This window comes from Grus americana, chromosome 22 (genome assembly GCF_028858705.1).
Source record: "Grus americana isolate bGruAme1 chromosome 22, bGruAme1.mat, whole genome shotgun sequence".
Taxonomy (NCBI): domain Eukaryota; kingdom Metazoa; phylum Chordata; class Aves; order Gruiformes; family Gruidae; genus Grus; species Grus americana.
In genome coordinates, this window is record NC_072873.1 from 8,953,432 (window position 1) to 8,975,657 (window position 22,226).

At 53.6% G+C, this 22,226-nt stretch overlaps 1 protein-coding gene across 6 annotated transcripts in view; it reads right to left on the reverse strand.

The window, feature by feature from the left end:
- Positions 1-22,226, reverse strand: part of SCN4A (sodium voltage-gated channel alpha subunit 4) — a 47,407-nt gene that overhangs the window by 12,086 nt on the left and 13,095 nt on the right. For 3 of the 6 annotated variants that reach the window (XM_054801757.1, XM_054801759.1, XM_054801754.1), the window contains exons 2-16: positions 20,855-21,153; positions 20,423-20,541; positions 19,381-19,470; positions 18,570-18,698; positions 18,317-18,408; positions 16,275-16,583; positions 14,475-14,538; positions 13,925-14,066; positions 12,885-13,097; positions 10,723-10,878; positions 10,337-10,460; positions 9,359-9,597; positions 7,359-7,532; positions 6,688-7,044; positions 3,221-3,649 (exon numbers count right to left, since the gene is read on the reverse strand). In XM_054801757.1, the coding sequence (XP_054657732.1) occupies positions 3,221-3,649; positions 6,688-7,044; positions 7,359-7,532; positions 9,359-9,597; positions 10,337-10,460; positions 10,723-10,878; positions 12,885-13,097; positions 13,925-14,066; positions 14,475-14,538; positions 16,275-16,583; positions 18,317-18,408; positions 18,570-18,698; positions 19,381-19,470; positions 20,423-20,541; positions 20,855-21,118 (2,901 nt within the window). In that variant the 5' untranslated portion in view covers positions 21,119-21,153. Of the gene's footprint in view, positions 1-3,220; positions 3,650-6,687; positions 7,045-7,358; positions 7,533-9,358; positions 9,598-10,336; positions 10,461-10,722; positions 10,879-12,884; positions 13,098-13,924; positions 14,067-14,474; positions 14,539-16,274; positions 16,584-18,316; positions 18,409-18,569; positions 18,699-19,380; positions 19,471-20,422; positions 20,542-20,854; positions 21,172-22,226 lie in introns of all 6 variants that reach the window. The other 3 variants (XM_054801756.1, XM_054801758.1, XM_054801760.1) reach the window with 2 other exon arrangements.

Genomic DNA, 22,226 nt, shown 5'->3' on the forward strand with positions numbered 1-22,226 from the left:
TCGCCGGCTCCATCCTGCGCCACAGCTCAGCTTGGCTGGCTTCCCAGACACCACTCAGCAAGGCCTGGAGGGGCTGATAATGAGAGAAAACCTTGGCAAGCCCCTGGGATTTTTTTCCTCTTTTTTTTTTTTTTTTTTGGACTTTCCGAGAAGACCTTCTGCCGCACTTGAGGAATAAGAAGATCCCCAGACCTGCCTGTCCTACCTGGGAGAGATGATCTTGGATGGGCATCTCCAATGTGGGATGGCATTGGCTTGTGTGAGAAGGAGGTAGTCCTCCCTCAAGGTTGCTAGCGCTTTCAGCAGTGAATAAAGCAGCTACTCTGTTGTCCCACAAGCCAGGGAAGACCCCCTGGGGTAATTTGAGGCACTGTCACTGCCTGCAGCCTCAGGGGCCACAGCCACATCTCTAGGAGAAGACATTGCTTTGGGGGACCCTTGCAGCCTGGCTGCTGCATGCTGGGGACATCCAGGGCATTGCCTTGAGGAGAAGATGCAGCAGCAGCGGTGGCACGAGCTGTCGGCTGGTGGCTCTGCAGGAGCGGTGGGGTCACCCTCGTCTGGGGCTGGGGCGGGGACAGGAGGGGCAGGGGGATTAGGAGGCCTCGGCACGGAGCCAGGCAAGCTGTGACCCCGGCGAAGGACAGACGGAAACCATCTGCCTCCAGGACAAGTCTTGCAAAGGCACGAGGTGGGGACAAACCAGCCCAGTGGCCCTGGATACCAGGGGAAAGGTGCCCAGAGCAGGTGCTCTTGAGGGGGGACAGGGATAACTGTGCTGGTCCCATTGCATGGTCCCCCACACCCCATCCCTGGGTGCTCCTGAGCCCCCGCACACCTACGACCAGCAGGTTTGCAGGGTAATTTCCATCGCGCAGTGGGTACAGCACCTCCAGCCTGGCTGGGTGTTTCCAGCCAAACCCAGGGCTTTCCCCATCCTGGACAGCACCGAGCATTGGCATTTGAGTGCTGCGCACCCAGACTCACCCTGTGACCCCCATAATTCACAGCAGTTGACGGTACTCATGTGATACAGACAGCCCAGAGCATCTCAGGAGACATCATCCTGCCGGGCAGCATGGGGGTCTGAGGCAAAAAGCCCCCAGGAAGAGCCCTGAGCCACAGCAGTAACTCTTTGCACAGCCACACCAACACTGCTGTTCCCGTCACCTCCTCGCTGCTTTGTGGTGCAACTGATAAATCAACCGTAAAACGCAAAAGTGCTCAAGGAGAGCAGCCACCCTACTGCTATCATTTCATCCTGAAAAAATACCTTTGCCTTGGAAAGAAGCTGCTCTGGAAGACGGAGAGCATTTATCAGCATGTTCTGAGCAGCCCATCTGGAGAAAAATCCCCCAGTTTGCAATCGTCACTGGGGGCCCGTGTCCCCGGTGCGAGGCAGTGTGCCGAGCTTTGGCTCCATCTGGAGCTGATCGAGGGCATGTGAACACACCGAGCTAGCAGCAATCTTCGCGGAGGACCAGCTCAGGGCTCCCACCAATTAGCACCTGATTTCTAATCACTAGGCGCTGAATTCGCATGATGACCACCAGCCCGTTGCCCACCCTGGGTTGTTAATGCACGCGCCCCCCCCCCCCCCCCCCCCGCTTTGCACCTTGTTCAACATCCAACTGAATTTATCCAGCAAAACCAGGAACGATGATGGGGTGAACTGGTACTTAGTGGTTCAGAGATGCTGTTTGCCCCCTGCACGCGCTGAGCAGACAGGGATGGCTCTCAAAACGTGAGGTCCGTGGAGGGTGTTGGAGCAGGTGCCACTAGATGTCAGCTGAACACAGCCCCGTGACGCCAGAGCCATGCCACGGCTTGTCCGATAGCTGCGCACCGCGGTTTTCCCCCAGTCGCTGGGAAAAACATCGTGGTGGCGAGGAACTGAGGTCTGTGGGGACCCCCACCGCGGTGGCTGGGTTGGCTTTAGCATCGCCCCTGTGCAGGGTGGCTCTGTGACCTGGGTGTACTGGGGATTAGTGCTACCGGACTGGACTTGTAGTAGGAAAAATTTTGGGGGAAAATGGCAAATCTCAGCCCTCCTGCTGGCAACATTAAGGGGAACAACAACAACAACAACAACAACAACAACAACAACAACAACTACTCCCCTTGCCCCTTTTCCTTCGACCAGGGTGCTCCAGGCAAGTTTGTCCCTTTTGAGCACAGCAAGCAGCATGTTTGCAATGGGTCATAGACAGCCACCACTTTTCCTGCCATCTTCCCACTGCAGCCCCAACTGCTGAAAACACCCTGTTTTCCCAGCTAAAAATAAATAAATAAATAAATAATCAGGATCGTGCCCTCTCCCTGCACTGTGCCCCGAGCGAAGCCTGTCACTGTGCGGAGCTGCAAGGAGCCTGCACCGGGGGAGGGAGGAGGATGGCTCTGGGCTGTTGGGAGTTCTGGTTCATTTTCCAGCCCTGCACGTTTGCCATCGATAGTGATGATAAACCCCTGGGTCAGAGCTGTTCTATTATTCATACAAAACCCCTTTCAGACTGACGCAGTTGCTCCTCTCTGCCGCAGCATCCCCACTGCCCTGCATTTCCCCAGGACCTCGGTGTGACCACGTTGTGAGCAGTAATTTCCCACCAGACCATCACCCTCCTTTTCTGTGTCCGCCCAGGTCTTCCCGAGTTTCTTGTCTCGCATCTCCATGTCATCGTCCCAGAGCACCAAGGCGATCGGTGTCCCGCGAGCCTGGACAGTCTTCTCCACGCCTTGACACAGCAATGCCGACATCAGCTGTTTCATCAGCTTTGGATCCAAAATGCATCGCTTCATGTTCACTTGTGCTAAGCTCCTCCATCTGGTTTTATACCCTCCCTGATGATGCTTTCTGAGGCATTAGCAGTGGATCCAATGTTAGCGCCATCAGCAGATTTCCTGGCATCAAATTCCTCTTGAACATGTTTAATCCCAAACTGAGCGCTTTGACCCTTGCACCAACCCTGTGGTGCAGTGGGGGTCCCTGTCGTGTTAGCAGTAACCCCATAGTCTGGCCCAAACCAGTCCAAACCCCTGCTTGGACCCCCCCACCTCCAGCTTACACTGGGAAATGCCAAGTTGAAAAACCCCAAGTTTGGCCCCTGCCACACATTGTGGAAAAGCTAGAAGTAACCAAAACCAGCATAATTCTTTGGGCAGCACAACAAGACTGGGTCAATCCCAGTTTTTGGGTCAAAATCCCATCACCCACTTTTCTTACCTTGGCATCTTCAGTGTCGGACTGGGTGCTCGTCTCCTCGTAGAGGTCAGACTCCTCCGAGGCGATGGGGACCTGCACCGTCAGGTTGGGGTTGTTAATGAAATTCATGTGGTCCAGTTCATCCATGAAATAATGCTCTTTGCCAGTGACTCCATCCAGGTACTCCGACTTGGGCTCCTGGCCAGTGTCCACATGGTTTAGCACAGAGTTGTCTCTCTTATTTGGCTCTTGCTCTTCCTCCGGGGCCACCTTCTTCCCCTTCCACAGCCTGTGGAGCAGCATGAGGACAGAGGTCTTTACAAAGTCGATCCCCTTGGTGATTCTGCCAATAGCAATCTGCAAATTGTTCATCTCTCCGTCGTCGTCAGACGCTGCCAGGCTATCGGCGCTGAAGGAGCTCAGCAGCAAAGCTAAGAACAGGTTCAGCACCTGGTGGGGACAAAAGCAAATACCAGTGCTGATGTCTGGCACCAACATCATCCCTGTAGGCTGGAGCAGCAGGGACAAGTCATGGCCGTGAAGATCCCTTCATTGAGCATGCTGTGGGATTCCTTCCTTCCATTGCCTAGCTCTAGGGACTACAGAGATGCCAACCCCATCTCCTGGAGGACATGGACATAGTCATCCTCACTCCTCCCCAGGCTCCGATGCCCTCAACATCACCCCCAGCTTCTTGGGTCCTGCTGATCCATTTGCAAGTCATCGCTTCAGCCCCTCTCAAACCGTGGGCCCTGTGGGTCCATCAGTGTGTCCCTCCCTTTGCTCTCTTGGCCTGCCTGGTCCCCATGTGGGACTCCCCAAGCCTACGGTGCTTCTCCTCACCACCCATAGGGATGCAACTCAGCTCTGCCCATTCTCTTCCCAGGGAGAAACCTTCTGCTTATTGTCCTCCCAGTTGCAACTAATCCTCTCCTTTTGCTGGCTCTCGTAGCTCAGACATCAGCAAGCTCCTGAGGGTCTCCAATACCCTGGGGCCATGTAGGAGCCTGAGCCACAGCCATAACCTCATCCCTTTCTACCAGAGACCGCTCTGCTCCACGGAGAGCAGCATGTCATCTCAGCACAAGTCAGCTCATGGGATGCAAATGCTCTATATAGCTCCAAGCTCGGGCTCTCACCTGCTTCCCCTAGTTCTCTCCTACTTCACCAAGCCCAAAACGTGACTGGACCCCACCGCAGCCTCGCCTGGCACGGGTGGACTTGCTGCATGCCAGAAACCTGGAGCAGCTCATGAGAAGACAAGCGGGATGGGCTCTCCCCGGGGCAGGGGACCATCAGCAGCACCCAGACATGCACTCGCTGTGCAGGGCGGCCGATGGGCCAAGCCCACAGCTGTTGATGTTTGTGCCTTTTTGTGCCAGCAGCGTATCTGAGAAGGGAATTAGCTGCTATTCAAGGTCACTGCTGTTTTCACATGGCTCATACCATATGACTTAAATCGCATCTTTAAATAAATGCCTACTATCCCATCGGTTTAATACTTACGTTAAGCACCAATTACAGCTAATAGTTGCTGTTGGCTCTGGTTTTTTTTGGACAGGAATCCGTTACCTTGTCACTCGACTGACTTCCTCCCTTTTCCCTTAATAACCCCAAAGGAAATGCTCAAAGTGTCATTAGCATTAAAGGACGACCGACCGTCGCCTTATTCTTCTGCAGGGGAAGTGGGGAGAAACACACACCTCCCTGCAGCTGGGATGCTCGGGAGGCTGTGCAGGACAGGCTCCAGGACTCAGAAATACCCGAGACGTGGCCAGGAGAGCCTGGCAAAGAGGATGAAGGTTGCAAAGATGGCTCTGTAGGTGGTTGTGCACTGTGTTTTCTACTTAGCTTTAAATGAACCCCGTGCAGTGGCACAGAGCACAACAGCAGCTGCAAAGCTTGCCCAGAAAGCTGGGGTGCAATCTCAGGTAGGGCTATGCCTCTGGGGGGGCTGCCTCAGACCCCACCAGCTGAAAATTGTGCTGCCCCCATATTGTCTCCAGGAAAGTCTCTTGGAGGGGTGGATGGGCTGACCTACTCCAAAAACTGTCTCCAGAAGAGGAAAGGTCTCCAGAGCCCCTTTTGGGGGAGGGTCTCCAGGGAGCTCCAGCTGTGATTCCCAGTCTCTAAGCTCCTGCACTCTCTGCAGACCGTTCTGGAGATGCTTCTGCTGCTTACGGGTGATTTTCAGCCTGATTCAGCATTGCAGCTCGCATGAACGGGTTCTCCCTTGCAAGGTGGCATTACAAACTGTTGCTGACTGCTGGGTGATGGGCAGCCTGGGGAGACATCGAGCTCAATGCATGCACGTCTGCCCAGCATCACCCGGCACAGACCCCAGGACACCCCAGGGCGAGGTCTGCAGCCAGCACAGCTCTCTGCACTGCTGTGGGGACCGGTTCACAGCCCCAAACACCTAGCATGAGCCAGGGAAGCCAAGCAGCACCCAAATCCCGATTATCTGCCCTCGAAATGGGACACTCCAAGCTGTCCTACCCCTGACCCGAGCTGTGGGGTGGTCTGGGTTTCCCCCCGGGGCTGCTTTCACCCCACTGGGGGGCTGTGCCAGCCCGGGACTGGAGCAGCTACCCGAGAGGTGTCAGCAGCTCCCTGGGCAGATAGTTTTTCAAAGCAAATTCCAAAGGGCTTACACAACCCCGGCAAGTAATAGGAGCGATTCGGCAAGCCGCCGTGCTTCCCTCCCCTGCCTTGCTCCTTAAGAAGGGAGAGCAGGGCCCACGCAGCCTGGAAAACAAGCTTCAAAGCTGCCAGCGAGAGGGTTACCAAGTTTAGAAAGGATTTCACGCTCGCCTGGAACTTGCAAACCTGCAGCGCTGGCAGCAAGAAGCTTGGGTTAGTGGGGAAGGCAACGGGCAGGCAGGGAGGGTGATGGTGACCAGGGGCTCACCAGGACGTGGGGGAAGGAGCCACACACTGCAGAGGGGTCATGCATCCTCGGGATGCCACCTGGACCACGGTGAGGACTGGGGATGCTGGGGATCTGCAAAAGCATTCTGTGTGGGTCTGCTCCCAAAACAACCTGGGAGCAAAGGGCCAATGCCTCCATCTCTTATTGCACGAAGGTGGGAAATGGGGAGAAAAGCCATGTGAAGAAGAAAGGACAGCTTGAAGATGAGTTTTCTTTTGTCCCAGAGTTGCTCCTGCATCTGCCTAAAGCCATTGTTAAATTTTCCATGCCTCAGTTTCCCCTTCTGTTCCTGATCTAGTTTCAGCTGGAGATCCCTCATAAATTGCTTCTTACCCTGCTTTACACAGAGCTGAGCACATAGCACATGCCCACTGGGTCTACAGGAGGGAGGTCAAGCCTGTACAGCTCCAACAAGACCAGGTCTACATGCCTGTAGATGAGCTGAGCAGGACAGCACTGGCCAGTGAGTGAGAGGCAGAGGTGTCCTCACCCCATGACACCCTCCATCCTTGCTCCCCACCTTTCACTGAGGGTTCACCTCAGCTCCAAGACTCACCACAAGGTTTCCAATGACCATGACCATCATGAAGACGATGAGGCACATGGTCTGGCCGGCCACCTCCATGCAGTCCCACATGGTCTCAATCCACTCCCCACAGAGGATGCGGAAGACGATGAGGAAGGAGTGGAAGAAGTCATTCATGTGCCAGCGGGGCAGCGTGCAGTCGAGGGAGATCTTGCACACACACTCTATATAGCTCTTCCCAAAGAGCTGCATCCCCACCACGGCGAAGATGAAGACGATGATGGCCAACACCAGTGTGAGGTTCCCCAACGCGCCCACCGAGTTACCGATGATCTTGATGAGCATGTTGAGGGTGGGCCAGGACTTGGCGAGCTTGAAAACCCTCAGCTACAAGGAGCAAGGAGACAAAGTGTTGTTTTACCTGGGGTTTTCATTGCCACAAGGTGTCAGCAAGGCTGTGAAGCTGGGATTAGACCTTCATGTGGCAGTTTTATTAAGGCAGGAGGGATTAAACACCCAACTGCTTTGCAAAGAGCACAGACTCCAACTTTCCTAAATATTTAGCTCAACTGTCAGTGTTATCTTTACCTGGGGACAAGGTGGTGATCTCCATAAAGGAGGCTGAACAAGCCATTCTCCACCCTGGTGGCAATTGCATCCAACCCCCCCCCCCCGGTGCAGCTCATCCCCGCCACACGTACCAAGCGGAAGGAGCGGAGCACGGACAGCCCTTGTACGTTGGCCAGGCCCAGCTCCACCAGGCTCAGGGTGACGATGATGCTGTCAAAGATGTTCCAGCCCTGCTGGAAATACTCGTAGGGGTCCAGAGCAATGAGCTTCAGGACCATCTCTGCTGTGAAGATCCCCGTAAAGACCTGTGGGAAACAGCACCCTGTCACTTTGCTTGAAAGCCAGTGCTGAGCCTTGGTGTGGGTAGCACCTCTCTTTTTTGGTGTATTCCCAAAGCATTTCATCCCATTAGGTCCAGTCCCAGTTGGGAACAAGCTCCCCAGCTCCTCCCCAGTGTAGCTTGTGAGGCCAGGCTGGGAATATTGGTGACTGATTGCTTCTGGAGAGACACAAAGGTGCGTGTTGGCAGGTGGAAATTAAAAATAAAAGTTTCATTGGCAAAGGGACCCCCCTGCTTTGAACAACTACTGAATCACTGAGATTCCCAGCACTGGGAACTGGGCTGCTACTGGGATACCCCTGCCCCTCCCCGAGCCCTGTGAAAGCTGATCCAGCTTTTACACATTACTCTTTTCCTGGGACTACAACGGCACCGTGCATTATCGCATTACTCCGGAGCGGGATCAGCAATGTGACAATTAGCATCCTTGATGCAATTTCATGACATGGCATGTGCAGAAGAGGCTTGGTGACAAAGTTTGCCCTGGATGCAGATCGAGGTGGGAGGCACAGGTCCTTGCCTCCACTTTATAGAAAGGTTTCTGCACTGGCATCCCAGGGGGTGCTCCCCAACATGCCCCTTTGCATGCCAGCCCACAGATGTCCCCTTCTCTGTTCCTGTCAGCCGATCCCTGCTCTCTTCGCTTACAGCCTGCCCATCTTTCTGCCTGCAGCGAGACAGGCAGCAGGGGCTGCTGATTTCATCTCAAGCACAGGCAGGCGATGTGGGGGGAGACAGTGGCTCAGTGGGAGCCGCTTCTCCTGCTCCCATCCCTCCCTGGCCCTTCCCCAGCAAATCCCCACCCCCCCGGCCCCGCTGGCTCCCTGCACTGGGGTGTACATGCAGTCAGCAACCGCCGCTGGCCCAAAGGAAAAGCAGGACTTGTCGTTGCAGCATGACCGTGTTTCGAGCAACAGTCAATTAATCCCCTTGTATTTCCTGAATGAAACCAGAGACAAAGCAGCTATGTGCTGAGCGTCATCCTGCCCGCCCGGGGCTCGGGCACCAGCATGTGTCACTCCAGTGCCCGTGCACGGAGAGGCCCTGGCAGGTGCTAGAGCAGGGCAAGGTGGCAAGAGAGGAGATGGAGAGCTCTGCCATCCCTTATCTGCATTTCCCAGAGCTACCAGGGGCCTCCTGGACTTGTACCACCAGCAGTTTGCATCAAGCTGAAAGCCATTTACCCCGAGCTCCAAGCAGGAGCAGCCACAGCTGGTTGTTAAACACACCCCTGAAATCAGGACAGCCCAAATTTGCAGTGATTTCACTGGGAAAAGTCCTGATTATTATTATTTAACATTGCTAGCACTGTTGTCTCCTGCTCTGTGGGGACCTGTTTGCTCCCAGCATCTGAATTTGCCCCAGCTCTGCCACATGGCCACCCAGCATCGCAAGGACACTGTGGTGTCAGCCAGGGCTCGCAGCAGCTCGTGCCTGACCCTGGGTTGCAATGTAGAAGATGGCTCAGGACAGCTCTGCAAGGCAATGGCCACATCAGCATCGCCAAGATGCACCAAGCAAGGCAGAAGCCTCAGCAGAAGGAGCAGGGGATGATGGATCCCACCCCCATATCACTTCCCTTGATCTGAGCCATCCTGGAGTCCAACCCATCACAGGGATGCTGTGATCAGACCCCTGCAGCCCTTTCTCAGCAGCTGGGACATGTTTCCAGGCATGCATGCATGCTGTTCAGGTGACACAACGGCAGCAGAGGGGATCTGCCTACCAGGGTGGATGTGGTGGCTGCTGTGGCTCTAAACAGGGAAGGACGGGATGCCCGTAGCTGCCTACCAGGTTCCCCACGGTCAGCACGTTCTCAAACTCCTCTGTCATGGGGTAATGCTCCATGGCCATGAAGACTGTGTTAAGCACAATGCAGATGGTGATGCCCAGGTCCACGAAGGGGTCCATCACCACCAGCTTGACAAATGCCTTCAGCTTCAGCCACAGAGGACAGCAGTTCCAGACCAGGAATGTGTGGGCAAATTTGTACCACCAGGACGGGCACTTCTGGTGAGCTTCCTCCAGCTCTGAGGGCAGGAAGGAAAAATGACATCAGTGTAGGCTTCTCCTGTCCTCCCCTGGGTTGGCCAAGTGCTAATGCCCTAGAAGAGACCTCTCCTGAGGTTCTGAACCAGCCCTAGACCATCTACAAGTTTAACATGGGGGCTAAAAGGAAGAGCCTTCCCCTGCCCAGGCACCTTACCCTCCAAACCAAAGAGGGATGGAAAGGCAGATCAGTCAGGGAACTGTGGGTGCAGTCCTGCTCTCAGCACCCAGGCAGGATTTGGGGTGTTTCTGCCATGCTGAGATTGCAGGGACACGCAGGGGAACTGCTCCGAGGTGGCTGGAGGGCTTTGTGCCTGTTCCCACGGAGGGCAGGGCTGAGAAACCTGTTGTTGCAGGGTCTGTGGTAGTTTTTGCTGAAGTTGAGGCAGCAGCTCTCAGGAAGCCGCTCAACAGCTCTTGGTTGACTCTGGAGAACACTGTAATCAATTGCAATCCTGTTCATTTGCAAGGGATATTGTATTATTGCCTCCACACATCATCCTAGCAAGTTGGGATGAAAAGCCATGCTTGAGCACCACTGCAGTGCACTGAGCCTGTATGGACACCCCAGGTCCAGAGTCATCCCTCGCATGGGGGCTGGAGATTTGGGACAGCCGCTATCACTGGTGTGTGCTGAGCACCCCAAGCCCACTAACGCACTGCGGCTGAGCTGAAACAGCCGGCACACAGAGCCCTCGCCGAGGCTGGGGAAGGACATACCTTCCACAGCGTTGGAGATGACACTGGCGGCGCTCCCCACTCTCTTCTCAAGGCCTGGCCCATCTTGGTTGCCCACAGTGAGGTGGTTGTGGTTTGATTTCTCCGGCTCGTTGGTTGGGTTGAACTAGAAGGAGAGGAGGCCACAGGGGATAAATGCAGAGTGCTGCAGGCTATTTCATGCACTTAAAGATAGTGCAGGCAGAAAAAAAAGGGGCATGGTCTGGAGAGACCTTGGGGTGGAACACGGGAGCTTCAGGTGAGCAGCAGAAAGGCTTGTAGGACCCACAACAAGCTGGTCACAAGCCTGTCCCTCCACCAAGGCTTCCACCCGTCCCTCCATCAGGGTGGGCGTCCTCCAGGGACAGCAGAGACAGCCGAGCACGTACCTCAATCACCGTAGCAGACCGCTCCAGCACGACCTTGGGGACCACTTGCCCATTGCAGTCCTTTGCCTTGTCCTGGTCACTGCTCAGGTCCGAGTCACGCTCCTTCTCAGCCGCACTGCTGGGCAGGGAACCGCTGGTGGACCGCCGGTCCTGCAACTGCAGCAAGGCACGTCTCCCTCACCTGCGTGTCCACAGCCATCGGGAGCTTGCCACCGTCGCTGCAGGGCACCAGGCTAACACGGGGGGATGGATTGAGCCCCAGGACTGTCCTGGGCAGGACTTTGTGACTCCAGAGCTGCTGCTGCAGGATCTGGGCAGCAAACTCAGATCCTCACAAACAACGACGGGGGATAACAATTTGTAGTAGCTAAACAGCACGCGCCTGAGGTTGCAAACCTTTCCTTTTCACTTGCGCACCCCACCGTACCAAGCTCGCTGCACAGCAGTATTAGATCTGTTCAAATTTGGTCAGGGTGAATAATTCATAAGGACAAAACTATGCCAACTCTCTAACTTCTGTCTTGCAGGAAATTTTAATCTTTAAAGCATGCTTTCATCCCACGTGAGAAAGAAGCAAAATCTTCAAAGCTCTTGCTGAAATGTCATGTCCAAGATTTTTGGACTTGCACTGAATTTGTGAATCTTTGGCTCAGAATTTAAGTTTTTTTTTCTGAATTTTTTTTATTAGGTTTTCATTTGCACATGCAATTGTTTCTTTTTTTCTCTCTTTTTTTTTTTTCTCCTTTCTGACAGTGGTATTATGTATTAATATCTGAAGTTCACTGCACCCTCTGGTAGCACTAAGGATGCCACACACATTTCCCACCACAAATGGCCAAGATGCAACACGATTTCCACACTCGGGCTCTGGATATTGAATGGATCTGAGCGCCCATTTCTCAGAGGTGCTTTGCTCTCACTCTCAGCCCTGTTCCCTCTGTCTTCTCCATTTCTCTAGGTGACAATAAACGAGTATCATCCCTTAATAAACCCTTTGGGCAACTCACTGGTTAATTTGCTCAGGGAACCAGCCACAGCACCAGCTTTATGCTCAGCCCTGGAGTCCCCATCCCTCGGGCAGGGCTTGCTTAGACCCATCCTGCAAACAGCAGCAGCCAGATAAGAGCAAGCCACTTCCTCAGGAGGATGTTGTGGCTCAGCACAGATAAGCAATGAGAGATAGAGGCTCTAGAGAGAGGAAAACACTGTTTTGTGTCTCTGCCTACATGCGAGGAAGCTGGTATTTTGCCCAGACTAACAGTTAGATTTGCAGGGATGTCTCCAGAGGACGTTGCTGACATAGATCAAAATGATGATTAGAGATGGAAAATGGCTGGGCAGCACTATCAGACATCACAGAAGCTTGTGCCCACTTTTTTATAGTGCTGAAAAGAGACTCCCAAGGACAGGAAAGGGGTTAAGGTAACACCCTGGGACCCCAGTGGAGCAAATGGATGGAAATCAGGCATCTTAGAGGCGCCAGCTCGGAGAAATATCAGTGCAAACTCCCTGCAGCATCAGACATGTGTATCTGCTCGTGTCCTGGGGACAGCAGCGAGGCCAGACGCTGAGACCTGCACCTCGGCTCCCACAAGGACACCAGGACATCCCGGGGTGATACGCGGGGTCTCTGGAGCGCTCTCCGCTGTTTCCAGTCTTGGCCAAAAGCAAATGGTTTGCTCATGCATTTAGCTTTCCTGCAACTGCCCTATTTTCCCTGAGTGCTTCTTCTATACCCTGATCATAATCTGACTGTGCAGGCTCTCCACCAGGTTTCCTGCTCTTGACGTGCTGCAGGAAGATGTATTGTTAGTTCTGGTGCCTTTTATGCCTTGTTTCTCACCTCCTCCTTTCAAGCAATGCCACACCGCTGTGCTGCACCTCTCTGCTGCCTCCCAGTGCTCCCTGTGCTGCTTTTTGCATGTGGAAATTAAATCTTTTCAGCTTTTTTATTTCCCCACCCAGGGTAATATCTCAACATTTTGATTCAGCTGTGACCCCCAAAATAAATTACTCAATTATTATCTTTGCTTACTGTGGACCAAATGGGGCTTATTCTTGGATTTTACATAAATAGAGGCACTACCATGCTTGTCGCTGCCTCCCATTTTCTCCCCCTCTTCCTAAGGTCCCTCATTTTGGCCTCCACACTTTCCACCAACCATCTTCTCTTGCTCCTCTTGATGCTTCTTCAGCTGCTCCATGAGCTGCTGAAATTCCTCCTCCTTCTGCTGCTCCTCCAGCAACGTGGCGTCATTTTGTTCTGCGTAAGCCATGGCCACCACAGCGAGGATGAGGTTGATGAGGTAGAAGGAACCAAGAAATATAACCACCACGAAGAAGATCATGTATGTCTTCCCTGCTGCACGCAGTGTCTGTGGAAAGAGGAGGCACGGGCTGTCACACCACGTCTGCACGATATCGGTTTGGTGATGAAAGGTCTTGCACCAGGGTACCCTCCCATTTGTGGCAGGACTACAATATTTTGCTCCCACCTCCCCAAGGGCTGGTCATTGCCCAGTTGACCTTCCTGCAGTCCATGACACTGGGTTAGGACTCGTGTGAAACAGCCACAGGTATCGGCAAACCCACCCACGCTGCTCTGTGCTACCTGGCAGCCCAAGGGCTGCAAGAGTGTATGGAGATGGGACCAATATTTCATCAGACTCGCTTTGCTGTTACAGGGGCTGATGTCTCTCAGCCCCCAACTTCTCAAGTCTCGCCCCTGGACCAAGAGCAGTCCTTGTCTTATTCCAGATCTGGACTTCATCATTTCCAGAGGACATGTGTGGCCTTCACACATAGGTTTGCTTTTATCTCTGGACCCAGGGTCAGTTGGGATTTCATGGTGCCTGCAACTTCTTCCTATAGGATGACCCAAGAGACCTAGCTTTTCCCCCTTACCCTCTCCCTTGGCTTAAGCCAGAGATGTACTAGATACTCTTATAAATCCCTGATTTCCATGATGCAGCTGACAGCACTGCTGAAGCACACCTGGGCCTTGCCTGGAAAGTACACTGCACTGCTGAGGTTGGGGAACTGGACGGGACCTTGCCCCATCTCTGCTGATCCTGGTTAGATCCATAAGCCACAGGACAAGGTCCCACATGTTTCCAGGCAAGTGACTTTTTACCTGCCCTAGACCACGGCCAGCATCGAAATGAGAGGAGCATTTACACAAGGATAAAAATTTGGTGCCTACCAGCTGGAAGAGGTTTTCCCAGAAGTCCTGCGTCATGAGGCGGAAGAGGGCCAGGAAAGCCCAGCTGAAGGTATCGTAGCTGGTGTAGCCGTAGTTCGGGTTCCTCCCCGCCTTCATGCACTGGTACCCTTCAGGGCACTTCCTACCAAAGGAGCCGCAGGGGCAGCTGGCATGAGCCCCCGGCACTGCCCCTCCTGCAGCCCCAGCGAAACGCTCCGTCCCTGGAGGTGCTGAGATGCTTCAGCAGAACACCCTTCCCCCAAAAAACTGATACAGTTGGGATGCCCGGACCGATACCACCTTCCCAAAGCTGATACAGTCAGGATGCCCAAACCGGTACCCCCCAAGCTGATACAGCTGGGATGCCTGGACCGATACCCCCTCCAGGCTGATACAGTCGGGATCCCCGGGCCATTCACCTGCAGAGCCGCATTCCCAGCCCCGATGCTGTCCCATCCCAAGCATCAGTGATCCCATGGGCTGTGCTGGCTGCCGTGTCTCCTCCGGGGGATCAGAGGGGACATCAGCCACCAGCGTGAGCTGCACTCACCCAGCATCGCTGCTGTTCCCGCAGAGCAGGGCGTCAAGCGCTCCCTCCAGAAAGTAGAAATTGGCTTTGCAGTTGGGGAAAGAAGAAGAGATGGAAAAAAAAAAATTGATTTTCAAATTCTTGGCAGCTTCTCGCTGTCAGGGAAATTCCCTGGATCCCAGCGTTGGGCACTGGGTTATCTCCTCTCTGCTGACTTTGCTGTTTGCATTGAGCTACTTGGCACTAGCTCAGAGAGCTCATGGCATTGTCTCACCGACCCAACTAGATGGCTCCCAAGCCCACAAAGAGCTCTGGAAACAGCCAGGTTGACGAGGGTCAGGCCTCCTGGGAAGGTGGGTTAAACATGTGGTCAAAGGACCAGGGCTGGTCTGTTTTACTGGGAAAACGTACAAAATAGCAGGGCATTCCCAGGGAGCACCGAGCATGGGGGATTGCAGGGGTCACAAAAAAGCCTGGGGAAACTGTCTGCTATCACCTTCCTCCTGCTGCTCCCATCCCAACCAGCCCCTACCTGGTGGGAAAACCAGGGGTCCTTAAAGCTCCTCCTTGCAGCATGAGCACAAACCCAGAGCCACAGGAGCTGCCAAGCAGTGCCACCACTGGTCACCCGCCCCCAGGGACACAGATGACCACCTGGAGACATCCACCCCAGGACATGGCAGAGGGCAGCTGGACCCCATCCTGGGCATCACCTAGCACAGCCCTTCCAGGAGCCACACAGGGATTTCTGGAGCTTCCTCAAAGCATTCCCGGCTCTGCCCGGCTTCTGGCCACCAGGCTTTTATTTAACATGTGTGGGCTCACTGAGGAGATGTCCCGCTTGTGAATCTCCAGGCGATACGTTCTTTGGCCTGGCTCCAATAGCTGTTAACCTGAACGCATGGCTGCAGGGTGCTGTTGCTATTCGCACTGCACTTATTAGATCCTATATATTGAATTTGCACCCTACCAGGAAGCCTTCCTGTAATTAATGCCAGAGCTACTTGTACAGTTGAGCAAAGCAGCTCAGCTGAGACGTAACCCGACCTTCTGCTGAGCTCTGCCGGGTGCCCTAAATGAGACGTGAAACAACCCTGTAGAGCATCTTGCCACCGTGCAGCTCTGCCAGGCAGATTTGCTGAGATTTTTACATTTTCATAGAGTTTAAAAACACAAAACCAAAGAACAAACAAAAAAAATCCACCACACATTTTTTTTGGGCCAAACTTGTTTCAGAGAAGTGGTAGTAAAATAGCAAACTTGGAGATCTGTCCATGGACCTGTGTTTGATCCCACCTCTCCCTCCCCTCCTGTTGCTGTTGCGGTGTTGCATGCAATGCTCACTGGACGCAGCGGTACTTGGGGAAGGACCCAGCTCTGATGCAGCAATGAAAGAGGGTGAGAGATGTCATTCCTGTATCCTTCCCTCTAGTTTTCCACCCAAAGTCCCATCTGCTCCTGGGGGCTTGGCTGGTCTCCCTGCTGTGCCCACCCTGATGGGGAGATTGTGGCCTCACTAGCAAGTGGGAGAGATGGAGACACTGATTTGTCCAGCCTCTCCATGGTGAAACCTTTCTAGAGGAGTTTAGCTTGCCCAGGTGGACTGCATTTTCCCTGGCAAGGAGGATTTGACCCCATTTGTCCATCCAGTGAGTATGCACAATCCCTGTTTCACCCACTGGCCACATCTCCCTGCAAAGCACCTTGGCAGGAAGATCCACGCAAGAAAACCATCTTGGTCTGACACAGAGGAAGAACAAGGAAACTGAGGAGCAAACCAGGGTGATGGGTCAATGGAGAAGCGGATGCACAAGTGTTTACCTTCATCATTGATGTAGGCCTCGAAATCAAAGGTGCTGTTGCTGGTGAAGTTGCTGGTGAAGTTGCTGACAATGCCATCAGTGAAGTTGCCGTAGAGTGTTGCGTTGGCCAACGTGTCGTTGTCCAGCCCCAAGTCCCCCAGCAGGGTGTCATTGAGGGGGGGCCACCGCACACACTTCTGCCGGAGGTTCCCCATGAAGAGCTGGAGACCGATTAAGGCGAACACACTCAGGCAGAAGACGGTGAGGATCATGACATCCGAGAGCTTCTTCACTGACTGGATCAGAGCCCCAACGATCGTCTTCAGCCCTAGGGGAGAGGCGTCACTTCTGAGCTAATCGCTCATTTGCTAATTGTGGAGAACGTGTTATGGCGTTCCCAAAAGGTGCTGGATCTGGTGGGGACGTATGGTATCACCAAGTTCACCCAATGTGCTCAGACCTCCAGCTCTGTGCCCCACATTGCCTCCCAGCTGCCCCTCTGTCCCCACACATTGCTGGGCAGCCTAAACTCTTCCCCCCAAACTGTCACCCTTAGATCAGTGCCAGCCAAACCTCCCCATGCCAACCTTAATCTGGGTATCACAAGGCAAAGCCCACCCCAGCCTGGCAGCCATCAAGTCCTTTTGGCTTTATATTTTCCCCAAACACCACAATCTGGCCTTTTTTTGGCCCAAACCACTAGATTAGACCACTTTCGTGTGACCCATGGAAAAGCTATTTGCCAGCCCAGCTGGAAGATGTTGAGCACTGCTCTCAGCTCCAGAAAAACCTCTGTGGTCCAACACCCCACATGCTGTTGTCCTGTGGGTGGTTGGGAGCCCAGCCAGACCCTCCAGCCTGATCCCTTCAAGCTGGAGAAACCCCAATGTGTCTGAGTGAAGGTGACAAAGTGACATCTGCATTAAGCATTGGGATTAACTCATCTCTCCCTTCCAGCGCTGCCACTTCCTCCGCAGAGGAGGCTCCCCCACAGATCCTCAGTGGGCTTTTGACAAGGAGGATGTTGTTCCTGTCACCCAAGGTCTACATGGATGATGGGTGATGCTGGAACATCCTGACGTTGATCTTAAAAGCAGCTCTGAGCACAGAGCTTTCTCACGTGGAGGCAATTCTCTGAACACGCATGATTTTTATCCCTGTCATCATGTCAGTTCCTCCTCCTCCCCACCCTCCCCAAACTATTTAGGTAAAACCCTGTTCTCCAAGGGCTTGTCTATGTTGGGAAAATGCTGAGGACAGCCGTTCTAAACCAGCTTATTTTTTGCAACTGCTATTTCTGCAGAGCCTCTTGGGGGGATGTCATTCCAGAAAGAAGTAGCAACTTAACATTTTTCTAAATGCAATTTTTAACCTGTTTGATGAAGGCAAAAAACATTCAAATATGAACCCTAAAGATCTGGAAACTGCAGGGACACAATAATTTATTCACCACAAGAAATTATCATTTTCAGTTCAATCTCACACTTCTTCAAGGGGTCTGACCTATCATTTCTGTGGTACCAATGCTGGGTATTGAGATGGTATCAGATTTGGTGGGAAACAGCCATGAGAAGCATTTGATAACATGCTCCTAACCACAGGCTGGATGTTTGGGGTGACGTGAAACACTCACCACATGGCTCTTGCACTAATACCCATTAAATATCTCAGCCCTAGCACCAGAGCAGTCAGCTGTGGGGACGAAACTGAGTTTATGGCTCCAAGGACCAAGCAAAGCGTATCAGTCAGTTGGGCCCATAAACATGACATCAGCACAAACACACTTGAGGCATCTCCAAGGAGCCCTAAAAACACTATAGCTTGTCAGGGGCCAACCAACCAAGTGAGTGCAGATAATTTAAAGATGTAAAAATCAGCAGGACCTGACCCAAAAAGCTGAATTATTATGTGGAAAATTATTTGTAAGTATCAAATACCTTATTTCCCCTCTTTTCTCTTAGAGCTGCCAAAAGAACTAAAAGGAATTGCTTTGAACTGTGGGAAAATCTGAGCTCAAGGAAGGGGAAAATGGGGAGAGGAGACCCCTTCTTTAAGTCCCACCTGGTATCACTGTGATGGTTTTCAAGGCACGGAGGACACGGAAGGTCCTGAGAGCAGAGATGTTCCCCAGGTCCACGAACTCGGTGATGTAGCTGCAGGACAGGAGAGGAGAGGGCTTCAGGGGCTCTGCCGGGCACCCACCCCCCTGTTTCTCAGCCCTCCTCCCCAAGATTGTCCCCCCCCCACCCCTGGATGCAGTGGGTGCACCCCTGGAGGCAGAACTCCTGTCCTCCCCAAACCCCACCAAACTCACGCCATGGAGATGACCATGAAGTCCAGCCAATTCCACGGGTCGCGCAGGAATGTGAAGTTGTCGATGCAGAAGCCTCTCGACAGTATCTTGATGAGGGACTCAAAGGTGTATATCCCAGTGAAGGTGTATCTGAAATGGGAACAATGACTCAGAGGATGCTCACCCGGGTCCAAGGACAGCTCAGGATGAGGTTTCATCCACCCCTGCCAGTGGGACCACCCTGGGGAGCTGAGTTTGGGGGCTCATGGTCATGAGCTGCTGAGTTCCTGGGGCACTTTGGCACTGGGGGAGGTTTTCACCTCACCTCAAGTTGACACGTTTGAGGTACCACTCCCTTTGGTGACTATTCTGCAACACCTCTGATCCCTGCTGATGTCCCACCCCACCTCATTTTCTCTAAAACGCTGCTGAGACCTGACTGCAGAACCGCAGCAGCAGATGCTGTATTTTCCCCTTCCCCCCTGGGGCTGGTTGTCCATGCTGCTTGGACTGGTGGATCTGCTCAGCCTCCCAAGACCGTCACCACTGACCCAGCCCAGCCTGCTTGGCAATGGCCTCCTGGCACAGGGAGCCCACTAGATTTTGGGCAGCTCTGATGTGTTCCCACTCTTTGCAATGCCTACTGTAGAGCATGGACATCCCTTCTGAGATCAAGAGGGCCGCCAGCATCTTCCAATGACACCTCTCCTCCTCTGAAGGGTGCCTGGATCCCAGCACCCCCTTTCTCAGCCTTAGTCCTGTCCCTCCTGAGGATGGCCAAGCTGGGATGGTCTCCCATGGCCGGAGGAGGTCACAGGAGGCAGGGACTTACTCCACGTTCTTGGACCACGCCGGGGGGTTGCTCAGCGTCATAAACACACAGTTGGTTAGAATTGTGATCATGATGAACATGCTGAATAAATTAAAACCTGGTCAAGGAGAAATGCTGCAGCTGTTGCCTAGATTGCCCCCTTCACATGGTTATGGAGCCAAGCACCCCTTTTCCTCTTATCCTGGCTCCCACCTTGGTCCCACACCCTGACTTGCTTCTCCTGCAGCTCTCTCCTGGCTCACACTTTCCCCTTAGTCCTCCTGCTCCCACGCATGATCCTGGTCCCTGCCCTCCTGTTCTGCTCCCTTCCCCATCTCCGTGGTGCTGGCTCTGCCTCCCTTGTTTCCTGTGCTCCTTCCTCTCCATCACCCCAGGATATAGCTTTCCCCACTTGTCCCTCTGCCACAAACACCTCCTCTTTTTCCTCCTACCTCCTGGCCACCAACCCCTGCTGCCACCAGAGCTCTGTTAGCATCACTTCCCACCCATCCCAGTGCCCCTCTAGCTCTTGGGGTCCTTTCCTGTCTTTCCACCTCTGTTTGTGCCACACCAAAAGCCCCAGCACTGTTCAAGTTGACTCCTTCCCTGTACCTCAACGTACTGGCTCCTCTACCTTCCCTCTCCCAAAGCATCCTTTGAGCTCCGCAATTCACCCACTTCCCAGATGGGACAGGATCCCCTGACCTGTAAACATTTTCCTTCCTTTCCAAGTTTCTCCAGACCTCAGAGACCTTGAATCTCTTCCTAGAAGTTCCACCACTTAGTTTTCTTCCCTTCTCCAACCAAACGGATTCCTCCCTTCCCCAACCAAGACTGAGCTCTTGGTGCCACCAAGGTGCCCAAAGCCTTCAAGCACCCACTCCTTGGGAAGGGACCAAAGCACTGGGGTGGCTGTGCCCCCCCCGTGGTGGGGGCCAGCCCAGGAGATTTGCTCACCACACCATCATGAAACACTTCTTTCAGCCTTCTCCCAGGGCTTTTTGCACTCTGAGCATCAGTGTTTGACCTGGCAATGGACCAGCACCACAGAGGGCAAGGATATGAATGGATAAGCACTTTAATGGCTCCTCTGCGGATGGGGTGGAAGGGCCCCAGCAGGTAGAGAGCAGGCGTCGCTGAGAAGCGGAAGATGGACTTCCCTTTGTTGAGGACTATGAATGTCTGTGGAGAAAAGAGAGGAGGGAGATGGGTTAGCCCTTCTGCACACCCCCAGAACACCCCTGGAAGTGCTGCCATTAGAGGCAAGACCTCTATACGTGCTTCGGATCTCCAAAGGCTCAGGACTTTGCTAAGGGACAGATGCTCTGCTTTGGAGGAGAAACAACCACAGTGGTCTGGGGCTGTGGATCACCAAGATGGGCTCAGATGAGACCCTGGGGCATGGTGGAAAGAAGAGGAGGTCCATGCTTTGGTCTTTTTCTTGGGACTTATATCTAATGCCAAGTCTACCCATGGGCTAAGCTCTGCCCCTCACCTTCTTATCCTTATAGAAAGGGTCCAGGTCCTCCAGGGGGGTCCCGATGAGTTCCAGCGGTGGGTCACCATAGATGAGGGGCAGGTTTTTGCCAGCTTCCAGGTCACTGCTGGGCTTGATCTCCTCTTCCTCAGGCAGCTCCACTTGCTGCCGCTTTACCTTGAGTGCCTCTGCCTCGGCGATGCGCTGCTCAATGGCAGCCAGCGAGGCGGGCGTGAAGGGGCGGAGGTTCTCGGGGCCCGGGATGTGCGGCAGGCCGGCCATCCTCTCATTCTGCTTCTGGGACGCCTGCGCCCAGCCTGCTGAGGAGAGGGGGGCTGAGACGGCGATGCCAGTTGGTGCCATTTTGGGGCATTTTTGTTCAGCCCTTGAAGCCAGGTGACGGCAGGATCTCGGTGGGTTTTTGCAAACGGGTTTATTGCAGAAATATTGAACTTGCAAGAAAGATTATTATGCGTGGATTGTTTGCAGATGGAGCACACCTTGTGCTCCTTCTCCTCCCAGATCCCCATTCACCCTCTGATCAAAAAGCCCCATCAGTTTGAGCACCACGAGCCGAGCAGTTGGTGTCCCTGGCACCAGCTTGCTGTTGTTAGACACGCAATTTCACAACTTAGACAGGGTTGTTCAACAAAACAAAACACCTTCAGCATCAGCGCCACCGCTCCAGCTGTCTCCCCTTTGCAATATGCTGCAAGGCATTGGCAGTTTTCCTCCCGCACCTTGTGCAAGCAACGTGCGGCACTCAAAGCAAGAGGTTCCTCAGCCAGAGGAGCTCAGTCCTGCAGGGTCAGTGGCCATTTCACAGCACCCATCTGTAGGAAACACGAGTAACCTGCAGCGCCGGATGGGCTCTGCTCCCGAGAGGAAGGGGTTAAAGTCTTATCTTGAGCCAAAAAGCAAGGCAATAATGGCACTTTCTAATGTTACAGCGATCAGGTTGACTCCTCAGACAGGAATAGGATGGGCCATTTGGGAGAGATAAGGGTGACTCCACTGAGCAGCAGAACAACAAAAAGGGTTGGAGAGAGCAAAGTGGGGCCAAGAGGGGTGGTTGCACCCGGAGGAACAGGCTGCCATGCCCTGACTGAGGCTGAAACGCCTGGCAAAGGCTTCCTAGACACCAGAAAGGTTCTCTCGCTTTGAGTCACCTTGCCTTGGCTTTGCCTCAATATGTTTGGCCCATAAACACCAGCTTGTGTCAGAGATAAGCCCAATATACCAAAACACTTGGTCCTGCTTTGCTGGGGTACTGACATAGAGGCACCTCTGTGCTGCACCGTCCCCAAAATGAGCAGCCCACCAGCGAGCCATGGCAAGTCTGTGCACCAAAACTTTACATGATGCTGCTGAGCGCCCGCCCCCAAAACAG